Here is a 23,420-nt window from a genome sequence, read left to right on the forward strand (position 1 = left end):
GAAAGGCAAGAAGCTTAAACCCACGGCAGGTTTGGTGCCAGACATGGTGGGTGACAGGCCCAGTACAGATGCCAGTGAGTTATGCAAGACATGGGATAAAGTTAGGGATCAGACGACACTCATCTCCTTTGATCCAGGTGCCAAAGCCAACTTTATCTCACCAGAGTTAGCTATGAAGCTGGGCATCAGAGCTGAAGAGATGGGGTACACAGCACAGGTAGGGTTGGCATGTCCTGGCCACTCAAAGTGTGTTACTCCCATCATTAGAAAGCTGCGTCTGCATATTCAGTCGTATGTGGACATAGAAGAGTTCTACATCATGCCGCTGGAAGGATGTGATGCCTTGTTGGGGATCCCGTGGATGTTCCGAGTGCATGGAGTCTTGGATGCCTACAACAAAAAGATCACTGTACAGCATAGAGGCAAAACTCACATCTTGGATGTAAAACTAAAAGGAGAGCCAGTCCCTATTGTATCTGCTTCTGTTATCACTTCTGTAATAAAGAATCATCTTTCTGTGTACTTGATTTTTGCATATGATGTCTCAGATAGTGGTCAGTCAAATTTATATGTGTTAGATAAAGAAAGGTCAGCATTTTTGCCATTTTTGCAAAAGTTTAGTGACTGTTTTTCTGATTCATTACCGTCGCAATTGCCGCCAGAGAGACCTGAGAACCATCGGATAGATTTGGTGCCAGGGTGTACCCCACCAAATAGTTCTCCCTACAGGGTTAGCGTCGCGCAGCAGAAAGAGATTATGGGCCAGGGTGAGGAGTTATTAGAGAAGGGGCTGATTCAGCCTAGTTCTTCACCCTTTTGCTCCCCAGTGCTCCTAGTGCAGAAGAAGGATGGCTTATGGCGCATGTGTATTGATTACCGTGCGTTGAATAAGAATACCATCAAGAATAGGTTTCCTATTCCTAGAATTGATGATATTCTCGATCGTTTAGAGGGTGCTGCAATTTTCAGCAGGATAGACCTTAAGAGTGGGTACCATCAGATTCGTATAAGGCTAGAGGATGTGCACAAGACTGCGTTTAGAACGACATTTGGTCTTTATGAGTTTCTAGTGATGCCGTTTGGGCTAACAAATGCTCCTGCCACGTTCTACAAAATGATGGACCGGATTTTCCGCTCGCATCAACAGTTTGTTGGGACGTTCTTCGATGACATGATAGTGTATTTGAAGAATGAAGAGGAGCATAGGCATCACTTGACCATTGTGTTCAAAGAGCTGCGCAGTCACAGGTTACTTGTCAATCCTAAGAAAAGTAAATTCTTCTTGGAAGAGATCCACTTTCTTGGCCACATAGTCTCAAAGGATGGTGTCAGAATGGATCCCGCAAAGATCGAAGCTATTAAGACATGGCAAGACTTGAAGACTGTGCACGATGTCAGAAGCTTCTTGGGATTATGTTCCTACTATAGAAGGTTTATCAGGAATTTTGCAGAGATAGCATCGCCTCTTCACGCTTTGCAAAAGAAAGAGGTCACTTTTAGATGGACCCATAAAGAGATTTCAGCTTTTAGATGAAACCGGCCTGTTCAATCCAAAAAGGGCGGTAGACTTTACTTTAAACCTTGATTTAGCTTTCACCCATTATTAGTCGTCTATTTTACCTGTACTTTCAAGACACATCAAAGGGGAGAGGGATACAGGCTGCTAGATTGCACCTGTATGAGTAGACAGACACCAGATTGGCCCCTAACTTAGGCGCCCCTTTCGGTATTTCTTTATTGTTCAAAAGAGGGAATAAACGCTGTGGTTCCTACAAGCTGCCCCGCACAAACTCGGCTGAATTTCCACTGTTCCAGCCCGATTTCGGCAGCATAACTGTACTAGAACCCTTCACGGTCAGTATTCCCACGCATTGACTGACTTTCCCGACGCATACGGGCACTTTGCAAAACCTGGCGAGAATCTGCAGCACGCTGAATTCTCTGTTTTCAGCCCTGAAAATGCGCCAGATCACCTGTACAACGGTCCCCTTGCATCCCCGAACCTCCTGGGGGTATTAGGGTCCGTTTAGGGCCAAAACCCTAAACCTGCAAAAATACACAGCAGGCTGTAATTCACTGTTTCGGGCTCCGTTCCGCGTGCCGGTCGCATCCCTAGCAAGTCCTCGAGCTCCCGCACCTGTAGGGCTACTTGCCCTTTGAATCGGACGAGATTTCTGGCGTGAAACCTCTCCGAATTCACCTGTACCTGCGGGGGGATTAGCCGCTAGCTAATCCAGTACCTGTGCAAGAGGCTCTTGCCTCGGCAATCGCGCATGAACCCACACAACTGTACATTGGTCAAATGAAGAGCCCACTAGAGGGGCATAACATACTGCCAAAGGGGAGAGAGAGGGCAGTGCGTAGCGTGCAGGGCATCACTCCTGGCACCGCACTGTGCATAAGAGGGAAAGCAAGCACTCCATAGCTCTTAACCTGTGACAGAGACTTGCAAAATGAGCCTCCCAGCTATAAATCACGTTTTTGCCTTCTCTATAAGTAGTAAACTGGCCTCAGAGTGCCAAGTGTCACTCATTTGTGCATTTTCCCGCTTTAGACCCTCGGGTCTAAAAATATCTCACCTGCAGCCTCTGTTGACTTGGCCACAGAGTAACAAAATGATCCCCATGTCAAACTGCACGTAATGACGCGAAGACATTTTCAGGTCCCAAAATAGCAGTTCCCTAAATTTTAGGAGATGCTGCCATTATATCTTTCTAGGTCATCCGACCCTCTTTGTACACTGCGGCCACATCCAAAACTGAAATGTAGCCTCTGTAGCAAAGGATTCCACTTTGGCTAGTCAATGACCCCACTTGGCTAACCATAGTCCTTGTCCAACCTTAGTGCTCTCTTGCCCTCAGGCCTGGACTCCCTCTGGACAGTTCCACACTAGCTATGCAATGCAGGGCAGTTAGATTTCCCGAGGGGTGTTTCCAAAAAGTGAAAGTAAATAGATAATAAGAAAGAAATCAACAAAAAGGATAGATAGTAGTCACACGCTGGTGACATACCCCCCTCCTGAAATCTCAAACGTCCTCGTTTGCATCTATGTCGTACATGCTTACTGTCAACACTGATGTATTCAACACCTGTCGACACATATACGACACATACATGCTCATTGTCAACCCTGGTGTATTCAACACCTCGTGGACTCATGTATTGCCTGCGTGTGAACCCTGTCCCAATGACATAGTGGTAGCTTCGCACTCTGCCATTGCTTTGAGTCACTAACTTTCCAATGACAAAATGGTAGCTGCACATTTTGCCACTGTCTTATAGTACACGTTGGATCCCGTAACACTTTCGAGCATATCCAAACCGACAGTTTAAGAATGCAGTTACACATGTACTCTTCAATAGAAGCAATCACTGTATCCTTGACAAACTGACAAGAAATACTCACTTCTATAGCACTAATCAAACTTTTGGACATTCCATAAGAGCAATTGCCAAACTGACAATCTGTACAGCTCTAACATTCATGTAACAGGTATTTGATTTGAGCTCACTTTAAATACCATGTACATCATTTGTTTCAGAAGCCATTGTCACACTGACAATCCATGTAGCTTTGAAACTCAAGGGGTCAAGGTAGGTTGCAAATCGAAGGCTTCCAGGTAAAGTGATAACACAGTTGGTGACTCTGCAAGTTCACCTTCTTCCATCCACTTAGCATCCATTGGTGGATAGTTTCTGAACTTTACCAAGTAACGCCTAGCAACCTTGCCTTTCACTTTCCTTTCTTTGTGTGCCAAAATCTGTTCAGGGACCAAGATTTCGTCAAGTTCCTCGACTTCCGGCTGATCTTCAGCTGGCATATCTTCTGGCACATCACCCACATAGGGTCTGAGAAGACTCACATGAAACGCATTGTGAATCTTCCAACTGTCAGGCAATTTCAGCCTATATGCAACATCACTGATTATGTCGCATACTTGAAAAGGCCCATAGTAACGCATGCTGAGCTTTGGAAAGAGTCTTTCCTTGCCCTTCATCTTCTTTAACCTTGCCTTTTCAAAGCGTAAAAGCACCCAATCACCAAGTGAATATACTACTTCACGACGGTGACGATCAGCTGCTTTCTTTTGCTTTGCCTGAGTCCTTTCTAAGGCCACTTTGACCTTCTTGTACATTTCATCCATGTCTTGAACATACTTATCTGCTTCAAATATCTTGTCCTTTGTATGCAGTATGGGAGGAACTTTCTTGCCACCTTCAACTATCTCAAAAGGTGCCTTGCCAGTTGATGAATGCACTGTATTATTGTATGCATACTCCACCAATGGCAAATACTGCTCCCACTTTCCTTTATGCTCTGACACATAGCACTTCAGCAGATCTAGGACAGTAGAATTTGCCTCTTCTGACTGTCCATCTGTTTGAGGATGAAATGACGAAGAGAATTTGAGCGTGGTACCCATATTCTCAAACAAGCCTTTCCAGAACAAACTAGTCATGCGTGGATCACGGTCGCTAATAATCGACTGTGGCATGCCATGATACTTGAAAATATTGCTCATAAACAAGCGTGCCATCTGATCTGGCTTTATCTTCTTCCTGACAGGAATAAAATGAGCTTGTTTGCTGAATCTGCAAATAATGGTCCAAATACCATCATTTCCTGTCTGCGTTCTCGGAAGATCAAAGATAAAATCCATAGCAATACTTTCCCATGGTTTATCTGGAATAGGTAGTGGTTGCAATAACCCTGGTGCCTTTTGCCTGTCAAACTTGACCTTTTGGCATATTAGGCATTCTCGCACAAAGGCATCCACATCCCTTCTCAATGTAGGCCAATAGAAGAATGTCTCAACCGCTTTAACTGTAGCATCGATACCACGATGCCCTGCATACGGTGGGACATGACTCTCTTCCATAACTTTGCGTCGCAATGGCTTTGTGACACACAATCTGCCATGCATCATCATGAACCCATCTTTGAGAAGATAGTGTTCATGACGTTGTCCATCCATTAGTTGCTCGAAGACCCTTGCAAAATCTTCATCATTTGCATACTGTTCTCTCATATCATCAAGTTCATGATGATAAGGAATCGACACAGCTGAAATTTGTGGCTTCCTTGACAAGGCATCAGCCACAACGTTCTTCTTGCCTTCCACATGCACAATCTGAAAATGGAACATGGACAAGATATTTGCCCATCGCATATGCTTTTCAGATAATTTTGTCTGTGTCAAGAAGTATCGCAAGGTCTGATGGTCCGTTTGGACAACGAAATCTGCACCTAGCAGGTAGTGTTTCCAACTTAAGAGCGCATGAATCACAGCCAGTAACTCTTTCTCATAGACCTGCATGGTCATCTCTGGCCCTTGCAAAATTCTGCTCTCATAGGCTACTACCCTGCCATCTTGCATTAGCACAGCACCAATGCTACTACCGCAGGCATCACACTGGACAACAAATGACTTCCTAAGATCTGGCAACACAATGACTGGATCTGAAGTCATCTTTTCCTTTAAGAGATTAAAAGCTGAAATCTCTTTTTGTGTCCATCTAAAGGTGACTGCCTTCTTTTGAAGAGCATGTAAAGGTGAAGCAATCTCAGCGAAATTTCCGATAAACCTTCTGTAATAGGAGCATAGTCCCAAAAAGCTTCGGACATCATGCACCGTCTTCAAATTTGGCCATGACTTGATCGCTTCAACTTTTGCAGGATCCATTCTGACACCATCCTTTGAGACAATGTGTCCCAGAAAGTGAATCTCTTCCAGAAAAAACTCACTTTTCTTTGCATTGATGAGCAACCTATGACTGCGTAGCTCTTTGAACACAATGGCCAAGTGATGCCTATGCTCCTCTTCATTCTTTGAATAGACTATCATGTCATCAAAGAACGTACCAACAAACTGCTGGTGTGGACGGAAAATTCTGTCCATCATCCTATTAAACGTAGCAGGAGCATTTGTGAGACCAAAGGGCATCACTAAAAATTCGTAAAGGCCAAACGTTGTTCTAAAAGCAGTCTTGTGCACATCCTCTGATCTAATGCGGATCTGATGATACCCACTCTTTAGATCTATCCTGCTAAACATAGCTGCTCCTTCTAATTTGTCCATAATATCATCAATTCTAGGTATAGGGAACCTATTCTTGATGGTATTCTTGTTCAGTGCACGGTAGTCGATGCACATACGCCATGAGCCATCCTTTTTCTGCACCAACAACACTGGAGAACAGAATGGAGATGAACTGGGCTGAATCAGCCCCTTTTCTAACAGCTCCTGTACTTGGCCCATTATCTCTTTCTGCTGAGCCGCACTAACCCTGTACGGAGGCTTATTTGGTGGGCTACTGCCTGGCACCAAATCTATCGCATGGTCCTCGGGTCTCTCTGGCGGTAATTGAGACGGTAATGAATCGGAAAAACAGTCACTATACTGTTGTAAAAACATTGACCTTTCTTTATCTAGCACAGATAAATTTGATTCATCACAATCTGACACTTCACGTGCAAAAACCAAGTACGCAGAAAGATGCTTTTTCATTACAGAAGTAATAGCAGAAGCTGATACAGTAGGAATAGACTCCCCTTTAAGCTTTACATCCAGAATGTGAGTCTTTCCCCTGCTCTGTACAGTGATCTTTTTGTTGTAGGCATCCATGATTCCCTGTACACGAAATAACCAAGGAATACCTAACAACACATCACATCCGTCCAGTGGCATGATGTAAAATTCTTCAGCATCTACATAGGACTGGATATGTAGACGCAACTTTCCAATGATGGGTGTCACAGCCTCTGTATGGCCAGGACATGCCAAACCTGCCTCTGCTGTATACCCCATCTCTTCAGGTCTGATTCCCAACTTTGAAGCCAATTCTGGGGAAATGAAGTTGGCTTTGGCACCTGGATCAAAGAAGATAAGCACTGTTTGATCCCTAACCTTTCCCCATGCTCTGCAAAGCTCACTTGCATCTGAATTTGGCTTATCGCCCACCATATCTGGCACTAGACCAGCCATGGGCTTCTTTCCTTTCTTGTCTTCCTTGTCTTCAGAATCAGCTGGCCTTTTCTTTGTAGGACAGTTGTAAGCAATGTGGCCAGGCTGCTCACATATAAAGCATTTGTTCTCTGTCCTCAGGACCTTCTTTTGCTCTTCTGACTTGCGAGGAAAACGTCTTTTCCATTTCTTTGCTGGTCCTTTTTCTGATTCAGCCGTAGCTTTGTCTTTCCCTGCGTTGGCTGACTCCTGAGTCCCTTTAGGAGCCTCATTGGGAACGTGCTTCTTGGCTGAATTTTTCTTGCCTGATCCTGCCTTGACGCCAGTGTTAAATTCACAATCTTCTCCCTTGAGCAAACCATTGCCAGTGTTTGCTACCTCGATGAGCTGCGTCAAAGTAGTGACTTTGGTCTTTGTGCAGTATTTTCTCAATCCTTTGGGTAGGCCACAACAGTATTTTTCTATCTGTTCTGTCAATGGCACAAACCTATAGGAAGTTACTGGAAGTAGAGCTTTCCAAAACTTCCGATTGTAATCATCCAGATTTCTGCAAGTGGCAGCATTAAGCTGGTGCCATTCTGTCATGACATCTGCTTCGAAATCATCAGATAACCATGCTGCTGCAAAAATCTGCTTGAAGTAAATCCATGTGGACGGAGCTTGCCCTTGAAGCAATAAAGTTGTCCACCATTGTCCCGCATTCCCTGTCAAGAAAGTGGCTGCCTTGCGGACCTTTGAAGCCTCTGTAAAGTTTCCCCCTGCATAGGCCTTGTCAAACTGCTGGAGGAATGAAAGAGCCTTCTTCCTGTCATCAAACCCTGTAAAGGTCGTGAATGACACTCCTTTGCCACCTTCTTTGTACGGAGTTGGCCTCTCCAGCGGCGTTAAATTGTCATATGGAAGTGACTGAAACATGGGAACACTATTAAGGTTCATCTGTGTTCCTTGGCCGCTATTAACTTGACCTGGAAATGCCATATTTGGCTGCTGATTTGTAATTCCAGCCATACCAAAACTTGCTTGTGGCATCCCAAATTGCCCCTGAGTGCTTTGAAACCCTGGTTGCATACCCATGACACTGTACATGGGGTTAGGCATCATCGTTTGAGCACCCCCAAACACTGTTCCTGGCGTATAAAACTGATTTCCAGGTGCATGACCAGCCATGCTTTGGAATACGGATCCACCTCCAAAATAGCCAGGGTGTACTGAAGGTGGTGGGAAGACTTGTTGCATAGCCTGTAAGTTGCTTCCCTGCCCATTAGAACCAGCTATAGGCTGCTGAAAGGTGGCGGGCTGAATTGGTACAGCTTGAAAAACTGGCATCTCAGCCACCTGTTCTTGCACCTTAGGCATACGTTGTGGAGACTGCATGTTCTCCGTCAAGTGTACAGGTGTTTCCATTGACTGTGCGGTATGAATCACCTGTGTTCGAGCCTTAACAGGCTTTTGAATATGATCCAGTGACCCAACTTGCTGAGACGGAACAGGAGGTTGCAGAAAGGCTAAAAACCTTGGGTTCTGCATTACTTGTGTGAACATAGCCACAGCAGTAACCAACTGGGTCTTGAATATATCATCATCAGTCTGTGGTGGTCTTGAGGACTCACCCACTTCATGTGTCTGTTGACCCTGTGAAGAGGAAACCTCTTCAGTCACATCATCTGGTCTGTCAGCCATAATTACAATTCCCTGTGTCTCGTCTATGATCCCCTGTGTCTTCAAGCCGAAAACTGACCAAGGCTCACTTCTATGGGAAAAAGTGATTTAGTCCCGTCGATGGAACCATGAAACCGGCCTGTTCAATCCAAAAAGGGCGGTAGACTTTACTTTAAACCTTGATTTAGCTTTCACCCATTATTAGTCGTCTATTTTACCTGTACTTTCAAGACACATCAAAGGGGAGAGGGATACAGGCTGCTAGATTGCACCTGTATGAGTAGACAGACACCAGATTGGCCCCTAACTTAGGCGCCCCTTTCGGTATTTCTTTATTGTTCAAAAGAGGGAATAAACGCTGTGGTTCCTACAAGCTGCCCCGCACAAACTCGGCTGAATTTCCACTGTTCCAGCCCGATTTCGGCAGCATAACTGTACTAGAACCCTTCACGGTCAGTATTCCCACGCATTGACTGACTTTCCCGACGCATACGGGCACTTTGCAAAACCTGGCGAGAATCTGCAGCACGCTGAATTCTCTGTTTTCAGCCCTGAAAATGCGCCAGATCACCTGTACAACGGTCCCCTTGCATCCCCGAACCTCCTAGGGGTATTAGGGTCCGTTTAGGGCCAAAACCCTAAACCTGCAAAAATACACAGCAGGCTGTAATTCACTGTTTCGGGCTCCGTTCCGCGTGCCGGTCGCATCCCTAGCAAGTCCTCGAGCTCCCGCACCTGTAGGGCTACTTGCCCTTTGAATCGGACGAGATTTCTGGCGTGAAACCTCTCCGAATTCACCTGTACCTGCGGGGGGATTAGCCGCTAGCTAATCCAGTACCTGTGCAAGAGGCTCTTGCCTCGGCAATCGCGCATGAACCCACACAACTGTACATTGGTCAAATGAAGAGCCCACTAGAGGGGCATAACATACTGCCAAAGGGGAGAGAGAGGGCAGTGCGTAGCGTGCAGGGCATCACTCCTGGCACCGCACTGTGCATAAGAGGGAAAGCAAGCACTCCATAGCTCTTAACCTGTGACAGAGACTTGCAAAATGAGCCTCCCAGCTATAAATCACGTTTTTGCCTTCTCTATAAGTAGTAAACTGGCCTCAGAGTGCCAAGTGTCACTCATTTGTGCATTTTCCCGCTTTAGACCCTCGGGTCTAAAAATATCTCACCTGCAGCCTCTGTTGACTTGGCCACAGAGTAACAAAATGATCCCCATGTCAAACTGCACGTAATGACGCGAAGACATTTTCAGGTCCCAAAATAGCAGTTCCCTAAATTTTAGGAGATGCTGCCATTATATCTTTCTAGGTCATCCGACCCTCTTTGTACACTGCGGCCACATCCAAAACTGAAATGTAGCCTCTGTAGCAAAGGATTCCACTTTGGCTAGTCAATGACCCCACTTGGCTAACCATAGTCCTTGTCCAACCTTAGTGCTCTCTTGCCCTCAGGCCTGGACTCCCTCTGGACAGTTCCACACTAGCTATGCAATGCAGGGCAGTTAGATTTCCCGAGGGGTGTTTCCAAAAAGTGAAAGTAAATAGATAATAAGAAAGAAATCAACAAAAAGGATAGATAGTAGTCACACGCTGGTGACATTTAGTCTCTTAAAGGAAAAGTTGACTTCAGATCCAATAATTTTGCCAAACCTCAGAAGTCATTTGTGGTCCAGTGTGACGCGTGTGGCAGCAGCATGGGAGCAGTGCTTATGCGAGATGGAAGGGTAGTAGCTTATGATAGCCGAATTTTACAAGGGCCAGAGAGGACTATGCAAGTCTAAGAGAAAGAGCTCTTGGCCGTGATTCATGCGCTTTCTAGCTGGAAGCACTACCTCTTAGGTACTGATTTTGTTGTCCAAACAGATCATCAGACCTTGCAATACTTCTTGACATAGTCAAAGTTATCCGAAAAGCACATGCGATGGGCAAACATTCTTTCCATGTTCCACTTCCAGATTATGCATGTGGAAGGCAAGAAGAATGTTGTGGCTGATGCGTTATCAAGAAAGCCACAAATTTCAGCTGTGTCAATTCCTTATCATCATGAGCTAGATGACATGAAGGAACAGTATACTGCTGATGAAGATTTTGCAAGGATCTTTGAACAGTTACAAGAGGGGCAACATCATGAGCACTACCTCCTCAGAGATGGTTTTATGATGATGCATGGTAGACTCTGTGTCACTAGGCCATTGTGACATAAGGTCATGGAAGAGAGTCATGTCCCACCGTATGCAGGGCATCGTGGTATTGATGCGACAGTTAAAGCGCTAGAGACATTCTTCTATTGGCCTACCTTGAGGAGAGATGTGGATGCCTTTGTGCAAGCATGCATAATTTGCCAAAAGGTCAAGTTTGACAGGCAAAAGGCACCAGGGTTGTTACAACCACTCGCGATTCCGGATAAGCCATGGGAAAGCATTGCTATGGACTTTATCTTTTGATCTTCCAAGAACGCCAAGGGAATGATGGTATATGGACCATTATTTGCAGGTTCAGCAAGTAGGCCCATTTTATCCCTGTCAGGAAGAAGATAAAATCTAATCAGATGGCACGCTTGTTCATGTACAATGTGTTTAAGTACCATTGTATGCCACAATCGATTATCAGTGATCCTGATCCTCGCATGACCAGTTTGTTCTGGAGAGGATTGTTTGAGAACATGGGCATTATGCTCAAGTTCTCATCTTCGTTTCATCCACAAACTGATGGACAGTTAGAAGAGGCTAATTCTACTGTCTTAGATCTGCTGAAATGCGCAAGTGGGAAAAGTATTTCGTACAATAATACGGTGCATTCGTCTATTGGCAAAGCACCTTTTGAAATTGTTGAAGGCGACAAAAAGGTTCCTCCCATTTTGCATACAAAGGACAAAATCTTTGAGGCATATCGGTATGCTGGGGACATCGATGAAATGTACAAGAAAATTAAAGTTGCCTTGGAGAAGACTAAGGCAAAACAGAAAAAGGCTGTTGATCGTCACCGTCGTAAATTGCTATTATCACCTCGTGAGTGGGTATTGTTAAGGTTCGAAAAGGCAAGGTTAAAGAAGATGAAGGGCAAGGAACGCTTGTTTCCTAAGCTCAGCATGCGTTACTATGGGCCTTTTCAAGTGCTTGACAAGATTAGCAATGTGGCTTACCGACTGAAATTGCCTTATGCGTGGAAGATTCATAATACGTTTCACGTGAGTCTTCTAAGACCCTTCGTGGGTGATGTGCCAAAAGATATGCCAGATGAGGATCAGCTAGAGGTTGAGGAACTTGATGAGATCCTAGTACGTGAGCAAGTTTTGGCACATAAGGATAGAAAAGTTAAAGGACAAGTTGCAAGACGTTATTTGGTTAAGTTCAAGAACTATCCGCCTATGGATGCAAAGTGGATGGAAGAGCATGAATTGTCAAAGTCACCAAATGTATTGCGGCTTTACCTTGAAGCCTTTGGGTCACAACTACCTATGCCCCAACCCAACGTGTGCAAAGGAGGGGTAATGATAGAGCTAGTACATCAAATGTACATATGAATTCAGTTTAATAGATGGAAATGACAAAAGTACGAAGGTCTTATTAAGTCATTTGTATCTATGTGTTACGACCTTTCTTGCAGATACATGTGATGATAAAAGAGTGTTAATAGCACAAGATCATCAGATGCGTGTTTATAGGGCTGTTTTGCTGCGTTTTCAGTGATACACTGGTCTTGGCAACCATGGAAATCTTCCCCTTTTGCATCTATTTGTTCACAAATGCATTACAGGTCAAGGGCAGAAGAGGGGGCGCTCGATTTATGCTCAGAGGATACTTCATTGAGAACCTGTCACAGGTTAAGAGCTATGAAGTGCTTTCTTTCCCTCTCATGTACAGTGTGGTGCAAGGAGTGATGCCCTGCACGCTACACACTGCTCTCTCTCTCCCCTACCTGCAGTTATGTGATGCCCCACAAGAGGGCTCTTCATTTGATTGATGTACAGCTGTGTGGGTTCATGCTTTTGTGCCGAGGCAAGAGCCTCCTTGAGCAGGAACAGGAGTAGCTAATTGCTACTCCAAAGCAGGCACTGGTGAGGGTCATAACCTCACCGTACAGGTGCGTTTTCAGCACTCTGTATGCGCTGTAAATTGACTGTTTTTCAACCATACGGATGCCAGAATCATTGGGAATAGTGCCCCACTGGCAGAGGACAGTTAGGGGACTGTTTAAGGCTGAAAACATAACAAAAACCAGTAAATACAGCGTGCTGAATTTACCGTTTTTGGGCAGGAATCAGAGGGTTTATGCCAGTGGAAGTAAGTTCTAGCAGAGAAATTGGTTTCAAGCAAGTTTTTGGGGCTGTTATGCTGCCGAAATTTGGCCAAAACAGGTGGTATCTAGCGGGATACTGGTAAAGGATTCCCAGGACTCTACTTTGTAATTTACCCTCTCAAAGTAAAAAGAAATACCGAAAGGGGCGCCAATTCTGGGGCCTACAAGTTGTCGGCGTCTGCTCGGAGCAGTATAGCTTTTCCAAGCCGTGTGTGTGCATAAGTATTAATTCCCGTCGTAGGTTCCCTTCGCACGTTCTCTCTGTGTGTGTTTAAAGTAAAGAATTTCGGGTGAAAGCCAATGCCTACTGTCACGAGGACGTGGCAACTGTTAACTATGTCACGAGGACGTGGCAACTGCTAACCTTAGTTGTTGGTTTCTTTCCAATGATTTTTGTTTTATTTTTGAGACTCTCTTTTTGAAGTAGCAAACGGTCGGACATTGTATGGCCAATATGAACGGTAGTTTCACCCGCAGATGGGAAGTGGTCCGCACTGGAATTCGTATAGTAAGAGGATGTCTAGGCTCAGAGCAAGATCATGTAGGTTCCCCCCGTCGCACTTAGCAAGTTGGTGGATACTAGGAAGTGAACTCAATAAAGGCACAAAGTCAAGGTGGGACTACCAACAGAAAGTATCCGACAGTTGGGCCACGTTGCACTTTTGGATGCGGTTCCAATGAGGATAGATGGTCAGATGACCAGTAGGAGCCCAACGGAATCATTTCCTAAAATTTAGGGAACTGCTATTTTGGGTCGTGAAATGTGTTGGTGTCATTACCTCCGGTATGACTAGGGGAGCATTTTACAACTCTGCCGCAAAGTCAACGGAGCAACCAGTCGGGAGATTTTTAGGCGGCAAACCCGAAACGGGAAAATGCTTGTAAATGCGCCAAGTGGCACATTTCTGTGCACTTGCCTCACAAAGGAAGAGGTAGCATTGAAATTTAAGTAGGGAGAGGCCTTATTGTGCAAACTGTCACAGGTTAAGAGCTATGGAGTGCTTTCTTTCCCCCTCATGTACAGTGTGGTGCTAGGAGTGATGCCCTGCACGCTACACACTGCTCTCTCTCCCCTACGTGCAGTTATGTGATGCCCCACAAGAGGGCCCTTCATTTGGCTGATGTACAGCTGTGTGGGTTCATGCTTTTGTGCTGAGGCAAGAGCCTCCTTGAGCGGGAACCGGGGTAGCTAGCTGCTACTCCAAAGCAGGCATCGGTGAGGGTCATAACCTCACTGTACAGGTGCAAATTCAGCGCTGTGTATGCGCAGAAAATTGACTGTCAGAATGATACTCCCAAGCCAGATCTCCAAGAATGATCATGGGCAAAGAGAAACACAACAACTCATCCAGCCAGCTCAGGAAAGGTGAAGTAACGAAGTTCACTGGAGTATGCCCCAACAAGGTGTGAATGGCCTTTGTTGCATCAAGTAGAACAAAGTGAAGGATTAATTGATTTGCCCAAAGCTCCTAGGTTATAGGATAGTATAGGCATCTGATGGCTACTCAACAAAGAAACTGAAGCTCCAGAACAGCGCAGCAGGTAAACTCGCATCTCCACTAGACCCAGACCATCACCATTGATCTCAGCTCTGTGGAAGTCTCAAGAGAGGGGACTGTATTCCATGGAGGACCGCGAAACCGGCATCAAGATGGGGGTAGAGATAACGGAGCGGGAACCAACGGTGGAGGGGCAAGTGTGGTGGAGGGGCCTGAGGAGTGGGAACTAGCTGAGGTGGCGGAGGTAGAGCAAGGGTGGTAGAAAGATGGCAGGGACTAGTAAGGGAGGGAAATGAAGCTCCAGAACAGCGCAGCAGGTAAACTCGCATCTCCACTAGACCCAGACCATCACCATTGATCTCAGCTCTGTGGAAGTCCCAATAGAGGGGACTGTATTCTATGGAGGACCGTGAAAGCAGCATCAAGGTGGGGGTAGAGATAACAGAGCGGGAACCAACGGTGGAGGTGAAGGGGCAAGTGTGGTGGAGGGGCCTGAGGAGTGAGAACTAGCCGAGGTGGTGCAGGTAGAGCAAGGGTGGTAGAAGGATGGCAGGGACTAGTAAGGGAGGAAAATCTCTGTCCATAGCAAGAGAGGACCTGGATCACAAGGAAGTTGACCATGGGATGGTGCTATCTCTCTCTCGGGTCTCTCTCTCTTTGCAAGAAAACAAGGCTTGTACACTTTTTGCATCACATATAACAGTCCCCCCCCCCCCCCCCCCCACCCACACACATCAGCAACACCAGCATAGATCAATACAAAGATCTGCGTACTGAGTTTGTGTCATAACTCTAAAGACGAAGGGCAGACTCAGCCATCATAAGGCATAGCACCAAAAGAAACATTAAATAGGAAAAATTAGCATACATACCACAGAAGATAGAAAGAATTAACACAATATCAACTGGTCATAACTCAGACAAAAACTTCAAGAGGACATGGGAAGAACCCTACAGCATGTACAATGATACCAGTGGGAAAAACGCTCAAACAACAACGGGGTATAAAAAACCATGCTACTATCATTGAAAATGGGCATGAAGTCCTCTAGTAAAAGCTAACCCAATTGAGAAACTAGTACTCCTAGCCTTTGTCCATTATAAAGTTAACCATGTGAACTTCTAAACATGAAAATTTTCTTATCTGATTGAATCATCACCTACTAAGCAAATTAAACTCAAATGGGGTGTTGAAAGTCTAATATAAGCTCCATCATTTCAGTAAATTAAAGGGCACTTCAGCTATAGGTGAAAACTGAAGACTTGCATAGTACTTTGTTTAGATGAAAAAATAGAAGACTAATTTTGCCTCAGAAACCTTCAATTTAATATCATTGCTTAAAAATAATTCAACATCTAGGGCGACCCTTGCTGACAACTTTACGTGCTTATGTTAAGGAAATTATCAAATGCTTCCTAAAAAATGTCTACTAGCTGTACATTCCACCAAAAAAGCCTGTGAGATTAGCATTCAAATCTTTGTTGCCTTTGTAAAAGGTATTTTATAGACAAACAAAGGCTACATTTTTTATATGGTTATTATCACTATCTTAGTAAGGTCAGCAAAAAGGCATAAGCAAGAGATGAAGAACAAGCAAAGATACTCTCCTAGAATTTACAGGTGATTTTTTTCCAAAGAACTAAGAATGCTACCACTGCTTACCAAATTTGGAATGTCGCACTTTCTGACCAAGTCGAAAGGAGTACTCTACATTTTGAAACACCAATGCTCTGGCTGCTGCAGCTAGAGATTCAGCCTGCAGTAAGTACAAAGCCTTATGCAATTCATAGCTACTTAAAAAGTGAAATTCAAGCATTTATCTGCTAAATCATGATATACTACCAAATGCCATCACACAATATACGAGACATGCCACATAAAGTACCATTTTTTCAAACAAATCACAGAATCAAAGCAATAACAATAAAACTGACCTCTAACTTGGAGATCTGATCTCGCAATTCCGCAGCTCCATTATAATTCTCAGCTTGTACAGCTTGCTGTAGATCGTTCCTGAAATAGAGATGTTCACCATGTCAAGTAACTGCATAGAACTTCTCATTTGACCTGAAATTCATTAAACAGATTTCATGGAAGCATACAATAGAGAGCTTCTGAAGGGTAACTTTGAAAGGAATTAGAGCGGCCGATAAGAAGGCCATGGCACTTTTTGATGATTGAGCTCTTTAGTCTTAAAGTTTTTCAAGGAGTGCTACTTAATCTCTTCAGTATACAGGAGTGCTGGTCAAACTTGGTGAACCATTCTTACTTCTTGTTCTATGCACAAACCGGTATTCATCTTTTGGCACATTAGTAATAGAGTGTGCCGGGTAGCCACTATATCCCTTCTGACCAGATACGCAATCAAGACCCCCCCTCTGTTGATCTACCCATGTCTTAATACTACTAGAAGGGTTGGCCAGTCATCTGGGTACCAAACACTTCTAAAGGTCAGAATCTCACTACAAGATGATCCAAAGCAGGAGAATAACTAATAAAGGGCACAGACACTCAAAACAAAATGGAATGAAATTAGTGACAACAATAAGCAAAAAGAAAGGTCAAGTAACTGATAGTAATGCCTCTCTGCTTTTAAGTTACAAAGAGCAACAATTAATCAAATAGATACACAGCCAACATCCAGTCACAAACACACCAAAACAAAAAGAGTCTCAAGATTACAATCCAAGGTGGAAAGGTACGTAAGGTACGGTACGTATTCGGTACGTCCTTTACGTAGTACCGAATGGATTGAGTTGTTAGGTACGTAAATTTCGTATGGTTATTCTTTTGAAAGCCAAAAACCTACAATACAGTCTGTACTTGATAGTATATTCATAAGTATAACAAACTACAAAGAGCTTCATAGTGATCTTGATTTAGTATTTACGCACTGCATGATTACACACTACACAACAGACGAGACTCGAAAAGTTTAAAGTACTGGCATGACATACTTCATAAATGGTAAACCATAATCTCATCAAACAAAAGGTACATCCAATGATAATTCATCCACAATAAACAAAGGTGGAACAAAGCACGAGTCCTGACTCAATAAAAAAGGAGACTAGGAAGCATGCTAAGATGCTAGCAGCCGCAAAGTACATACTACATACTACATGGCAATCAAGATACTCAAACATCCCTATCGGACTCTGAAGATGAGGAGGCCATGTCTCCTGCTGTCGAGACATTGCCCTCCTCATCAAACTCTGGCTCAACAATGGTGGGATCTCCTGAAGCACCTGCCTCCAACAGCTCAAATGGGTCATCCTCCTCCTCAGTCAGAATGAGACGCACTGCCTCATTTGCTCGACCACGACTACTGCACACAGGCAGCTTGCCTCTGCGAATGCTCTCCCGTCGTGCTCTCTCTGGATCTGCAACCTCCTGGCGAAGAGGGATGGCCATGGCTCGTGCTCGTGATCTAGTGACCCGTTGATCCACGCTCTCAAGCTTTCTATGAAGCTCTCGAAGAATCTCCTCCTGCTCATCTCTGATCCGACAATCTATCTCCTGTACAGTAGGATCTGGAACCATCTTTACTTAGAGTCGGATCTACCTGCTCAAAAGTTTAAGTAGCCAAGTATTAATTTTTAACATCGAGTCTCTCATATCCAAGAATCATGTAGCAATGATCTATTATTAAGACTTACCTGCTTGGGTGACCCCAAAGCATAAAAGCTACGCACGAGCTTCATGTTCGCTTGACAATAGACCAACTTCTCCAATTGCATAGTGCTCAAGCGGTTTCGAATCTTCGTGTGTATCAGAGAGTAGGCGCTCCAATTGCGCTCACAAGCACCAGCTAAGCAATTCTATAGACATATGTCATATGACATACACACAAGATAAAGGAATAAATGAGAACCACGAAACACCCTGAGCGTGTAAACACAATTAGAATACCTGTGAGAGAATACGTAGTGCAAGATTGCACAACTTTGGAAGCCCAGCTCTGCCATAGTTCTGTCACCAAGTGAGGGAAAGCTTGGTAGCTTCCTGCCTCAAAGACACTCCTCAAGAAAGATGGTCCCAGATTGTTCATGTAGCTGCTCATCTCATTGTCTCCAGTTGCTCATCCTCAGTGAACATCCGCTCTAGGTACTCCGATCGCAAGTTGAGCAAACCGCTCTCTGCAAAAAGCTCTGGAGTCTTGTAGAGAGGATGGAGTATAGCAGCCATCCCATGAATAGGACGACTCATATACGTCCATCTACTCTCCGCAATAGCAAGGATGTCATCCCGCCTGCAATTCACAAGACTTTACAGTCAAGACTTAAAACAAATACAACATCCAACTTTCCAAGGATCAAGCATTGACTAACGACTTACCGCTCTGATGTCACGGAGGTACATGTAGCTATGTGCTGCCTCATCTGCATGAATAGATGATACACAAGGCCAAGAGTCGACCCCTCCATGTCTATCACACGCAAGAGAACATAGAGAGGCTGGAGAGCCACTACCAAAGAGTGTACCTCTACCCAAAAGCTCTCATCAAGCACTTTCCTCTGTATGTACTTGGTAGGCTCCGTCTGTGCATGGTGCATCAAGCGCCACTTAGGGTCCACAACAGTCTGCAACAATGGATCCCTCAACCTGTAAAGCCTCTAGAGTACTAGATACATGTATGCAAACCTAGTCTTTGAGGGACGCACCATGTCTAGTGTGCTGTGACTCCTGAATATGGCAAGTGCTTGATATTTCTTGCGGAAGAAAATAGTCATCTTCGACGCATCAGAGACAATAGGATGTACCCAAGTCAACTTGCCAATATCCTCAGTAAGTCGAGGCAATGTGCAGCACATGGAGTCCAAACTATGGGAGGGAACTCCGCCTCAACCATCTCCCCCATGGCCTTGCAGTTGGACGCATTGTCCGTAACAACCTGCAAAACTAGTGACCATTATACGTCGTACTATGGCTTCTAAAAAGAGCAAGAGATTCGACAAACTAAAAAGCGCAAGAGATTCGACTCTCGAGAATGATACTTGTACGACATTATCCTTCCCGACCTCCTTGATGGCTTGCCGAATGTGCCCAAAAATAAACTCTGCCGAAATACGCTCACCAGCCTTGCCCGCGTCCACAGCACATAGGAAGTATGTACCAAGGCAAGAGGAAACAAGGATGTTGATAATGTGGCGTCTCCGAATATCACTCCACCCATCAAAGATGACAGTACAGCCAAACTGCTGCCACCCAGCTTTCACTGGGACCAAGGCTCTGTCAATGATCTCTCACTGCTCATCTAACATTTTTGTGCGCATCCTCTGATAATCCAAGCCACTCCAGGAATCTGTGGCACCGACTTGTGCAATGGCTCGGACCATTCGCTTCCATTGCTCTGTCCGCAAGACATTAAATGCAATGTTGCACTCTATGAGAGTGCGAGCAATCTCTGTTTCTGCAATTTTTTGCCTCTCTTTTACCCAGGACTGTGCATGGACACGTGAAGGCAAAGTAGACTGCGTATACATGCGTGTGCTCTGATCTGTATCCTCATCTACATCCTGAGAACAACGAGCCCTTTTCCTACTAACATCCTTTTCCTGCTGAGTAGGTGCATCTGGAAAATCTGCAAACAATGCATCCTGTGTTGCCTCATCTGCTTTCTTACCCTTGGACGAGCGAAGACCCCCTCCCGGAAAGTGCTCTAGAATCAAAGCATCCTTGATCTCTCGCGGAACAAGCTTGCATCCTCTGCATTGGCCTGTAGTGCCGATGCCAGTAAGGCGCCTCAACACACGCCTCACCGTACTTGTCTTCTGCTTTCCACAATATTTGCAAGTCCAAGTGCGTGTTCCTGATCCTGCTTGCCCTCCTGTATTTACCACCGCAATGACATTGGTGTGTGCGCTCCAGACTGGGTTAGGTTTGCGAGGCATGGTCGACCTACACATGCAGTAGGAACACGACATTGTGACTAAAAGGCATTTGCTATCGCGAGAGAATCACAAAGAAATGTGAGAGGGAGAGACAGAAGGTTTGCTTTCTTACCAGTAAACACGCACGAAAAGGCTCTGCAGATGGACTTTGCAGATTACAGGTCACTGTTGCAGATACTCACCAGTAAAATAAGGCACCCAGACTATACCCAGCCAAGCGAAAACAAAAGGCCTCACGCGTAGGGTTTTTTTTTTCAAGTAAAAAAAAGAGTACACTACATATCCGTACCGTACCATACCGTACGGATGTACGGTCCGTACGGAGCCGGACGTACGTACGGATCCTTCCTTGTTACAACCTCAGTATCCTAGCTCCTTCCGAGAGTAAACAAATTAAGTGCATACAGCATTGCATTTAGAAATGCGTGTATGAGCATAAAGCAGCAATATTGCCAGGTCTTGTAGTGAAAATCAGGTAGTACTTAACGAATCAATTCGAAACAGGCCCAACATTTCAACTCTTAAACAAATCAATGCCATATTCAAACTGTACGTATGATAAGTGAAGAGTCAATCCAAATCATCTGATGCTTGTTGATTGCCCTCTCTGATCTTCACCAACATAAGCTGCATGCTAAGGCATGGTGCCTAAGAAGCATATATTGGTGGAAAAGGCAGTGCGACAGCCAATATTGCTTTCATCTCCAAGCCTCTCTTTGCCAATGCAAGCAAGATAATGTGAGTGGGTCTCCCCTTGCATTAAGCACACCCAGAATTTGAGTCGTGTTGGGTTAAAGGCCCTAAATGACCCCTTTATGTACATTTTTATACTTTGTCCAGGTTCAATGTGAACCTGGACACATTTTTTAAAGTCACTTACAATAAAAGTGGGAAGGCCACAAAACCACACACGTGGGTTTCCCCAAAATCGTACGAGCTCTCTCTCCCCTTGCTTTCGATTTGCAGCGCCATAGCCTTCTTACACTCACACCTGGCTCCACCCGGCCCAAACCTGCACTCTTTCATCTCGTGCATCTCTCGGTAGCCTCTCCTTCGTGCTTTCAACTGGTATCAGAGCCCTAGAGTCCGAAACAGGACCTACGTAGGCTGCTAGACAGCAAGCTATATTGTTTTCCCATGACGATTTTCACTTCCATCGCGAAGCTCCTTGCTTCCGGGGTCAAGAAGGTCACCGAAACTGCCAAAACAATCCAAAACAGGCTGTTTTTAGGTCAAAACAGGCGATTTACAGGTTATTACAGGTTATAACAACAATACGTAGGTGTACCAAATTTATGGGATCGTATGTATTGATGTTTAGAGCGAGGATTTGAGTGAAAAGCCGAGTACAGGTGATTTAAATCGTATATTCAGCTGAAAATTCAAACTTGGACTGTTTCACGTAAAGAAACTATGGTCTTTTGTATGCAAAGTCTTGTGGTAGCTCCTATTTGCTGAAATTTTCAGCCTATTGCATCTATCTTGTATACACACTTGTGGTTGAGTTAAGATGGCTGCTACCTATTCCGCATCTGACACCAAAAGTTTGATGGAAATCAAACGGTTTGATGGTCAAGGTTTCGACCTTTGGCAAGAACGCATGCAAGGTATCCTTTTCTTAAAGGATTGTGAAAATGCATTGGAAGAGAGTAAGCTGCAAGATTTGTCTGACTTGGAGTGGGCCAGGTTAAATAAGAAGGCCATGGCCTACATCAAAATGGCTATCGATGATGACATTTTGTCAGACATCAAGCGTTTGGACTGCTTATGCTATATGGCAAAAGCTAAAGTCTAATTGTGAGAACACCACGCCTATGAACCAGGTGCATTTGATGCGGAAGTTGGTGAATATGCAACTTGATGACTCGAAGCAACTTTTGAGCATTTGAGTGCTTTTACAGGTGTGTTAAGTCAGTTGCAGGACAGTGGGCTTCAGCAATTTGATGATAAGTTGAAAGCTATTTTCTTGCTTATAACATTGCCAGATACTTGAGAGACATTGGTTGTCTCCTTGAATAACAGTCCCAGCCTCACGTATGGCGGTGTGAGAGGGTCTATTCTCAATGAAGAAATTAGACGCAAGTCTAGCTGAGAAGGTGACAACTTTGCCTACAATGCAAGAAGTAGAAATCAAAAGCGTGATGCGGGCAATAGGACTCAAAACAGAAGTAAGAGCAAGACAAAGAATAAGGATGTCACTTGCTATCAATGTGGCAGAAAGGGTCACAAGAAACCAAATTGCAGGTATTTCAAGAAAGAGCAGGAAAGGAAAAAGGAAGCGCAAGAGAAGAAGAAGAAAGATGAGAAGAAAGGGGAAAAATCAGCAGGTGATTCCTCCAAGAATGCTGAAAATGCAAATGTATCCTCTAGTGTGGTCATTGAGAAGTTGTCAGACATTGAGAAAATCTTGGTTGCAGCTTCACGCCCCTCAGATTTCGTAATAGCTAATACAGAAGACATGCTTATCTCAAAGAAACACGTCATTGATGCATTGCTTAGTGCTAATGATGGCCATCCCAGTCTTGGATAATAGATTCTGGTGCTCCTTTCCATGTGACTCCATCTTTGGAGTGTTTTGCTACATGCATATGCCGCAGGAAATTATGGCAAGGTGTACCTTGGTGATAATTTTGCTTGCAATATTGAGGGAATGGGTACCATGCGCTTGCCTCTTAACAACGGTCAAGAGCTTTTATTGAATGATGTCAGGTTTGCACAACGCATTAAGAAAAGTTTGCTATTAGTTGGCCAGTTAGATGCACATGATTTTACTCCCATCTTTGCTGGGGGTTCATGGAAGTTGCTTAAGGGCTCTATGCTTGTTGCAAAAGAGTCTAAAAGAGGTACTTTGTACTATCTTCGATGCAAAGCTTTGCCTGGCAAGTTTCTTCTTGTTGCTGAAGTTGCTTCACATACGGAATTGTGGCATAAGAGACTTGGCCATATGAGCCAAAAGGGTATTGATGTGCTTTCCTCTTTGAAGAGGGTTGATATAAAAGGCAAAAACTTGGATTTTTGTAACGATTGTCTTTATGGAAAGCAAAAGAAATCTTCTTATTACTCTAGTGTCTCTCGCAAAGCTAATCCTCTTGATCT

General features: G+C 44.5%; 1 protein-coding gene across 2 annotated transcripts in view; it reads right to left on the bottom strand.

The window, feature by feature from the left end:
* Positions 1-23,420, bottom strand: part of LOC147422355 (uvrB/uvrC motif-containing protein) — a 68,847-nt gene that overhangs the window by 20,213 nt on the left and 25,214 nt on the right. For both annotated transcript variants that reach the window (XM_086503331.1, XM_086503330.1), the window contains exons 4-5: positions 16,365-16,443; positions 16,093-16,186 (exon numbers count right to left, since the gene is read on the bottom strand). In XM_086503331.1, the coding sequence (XP_086359457.1) occupies positions 16,093-16,186; positions 16,365-16,443 (173 nt within the window). The remainder of the gene's footprint in view (positions 1-16,092; positions 16,187-16,364; positions 16,444-23,420) is intronic.

The sequence above is a fragment of the Adiantum capillus-veneris genome, chromosome 27 (assembly GCF_014529385.1).
Source record: "Adiantum capillus-veneris isolate H3 chromosome 27, ASM1452938v2, whole genome shotgun sequence".
NCBI lineage: Eukaryota > Viridiplantae > Streptophyta > Polypodiopsida > Polypodiales > Pteridaceae > Adiantum > Adiantum capillus-veneris.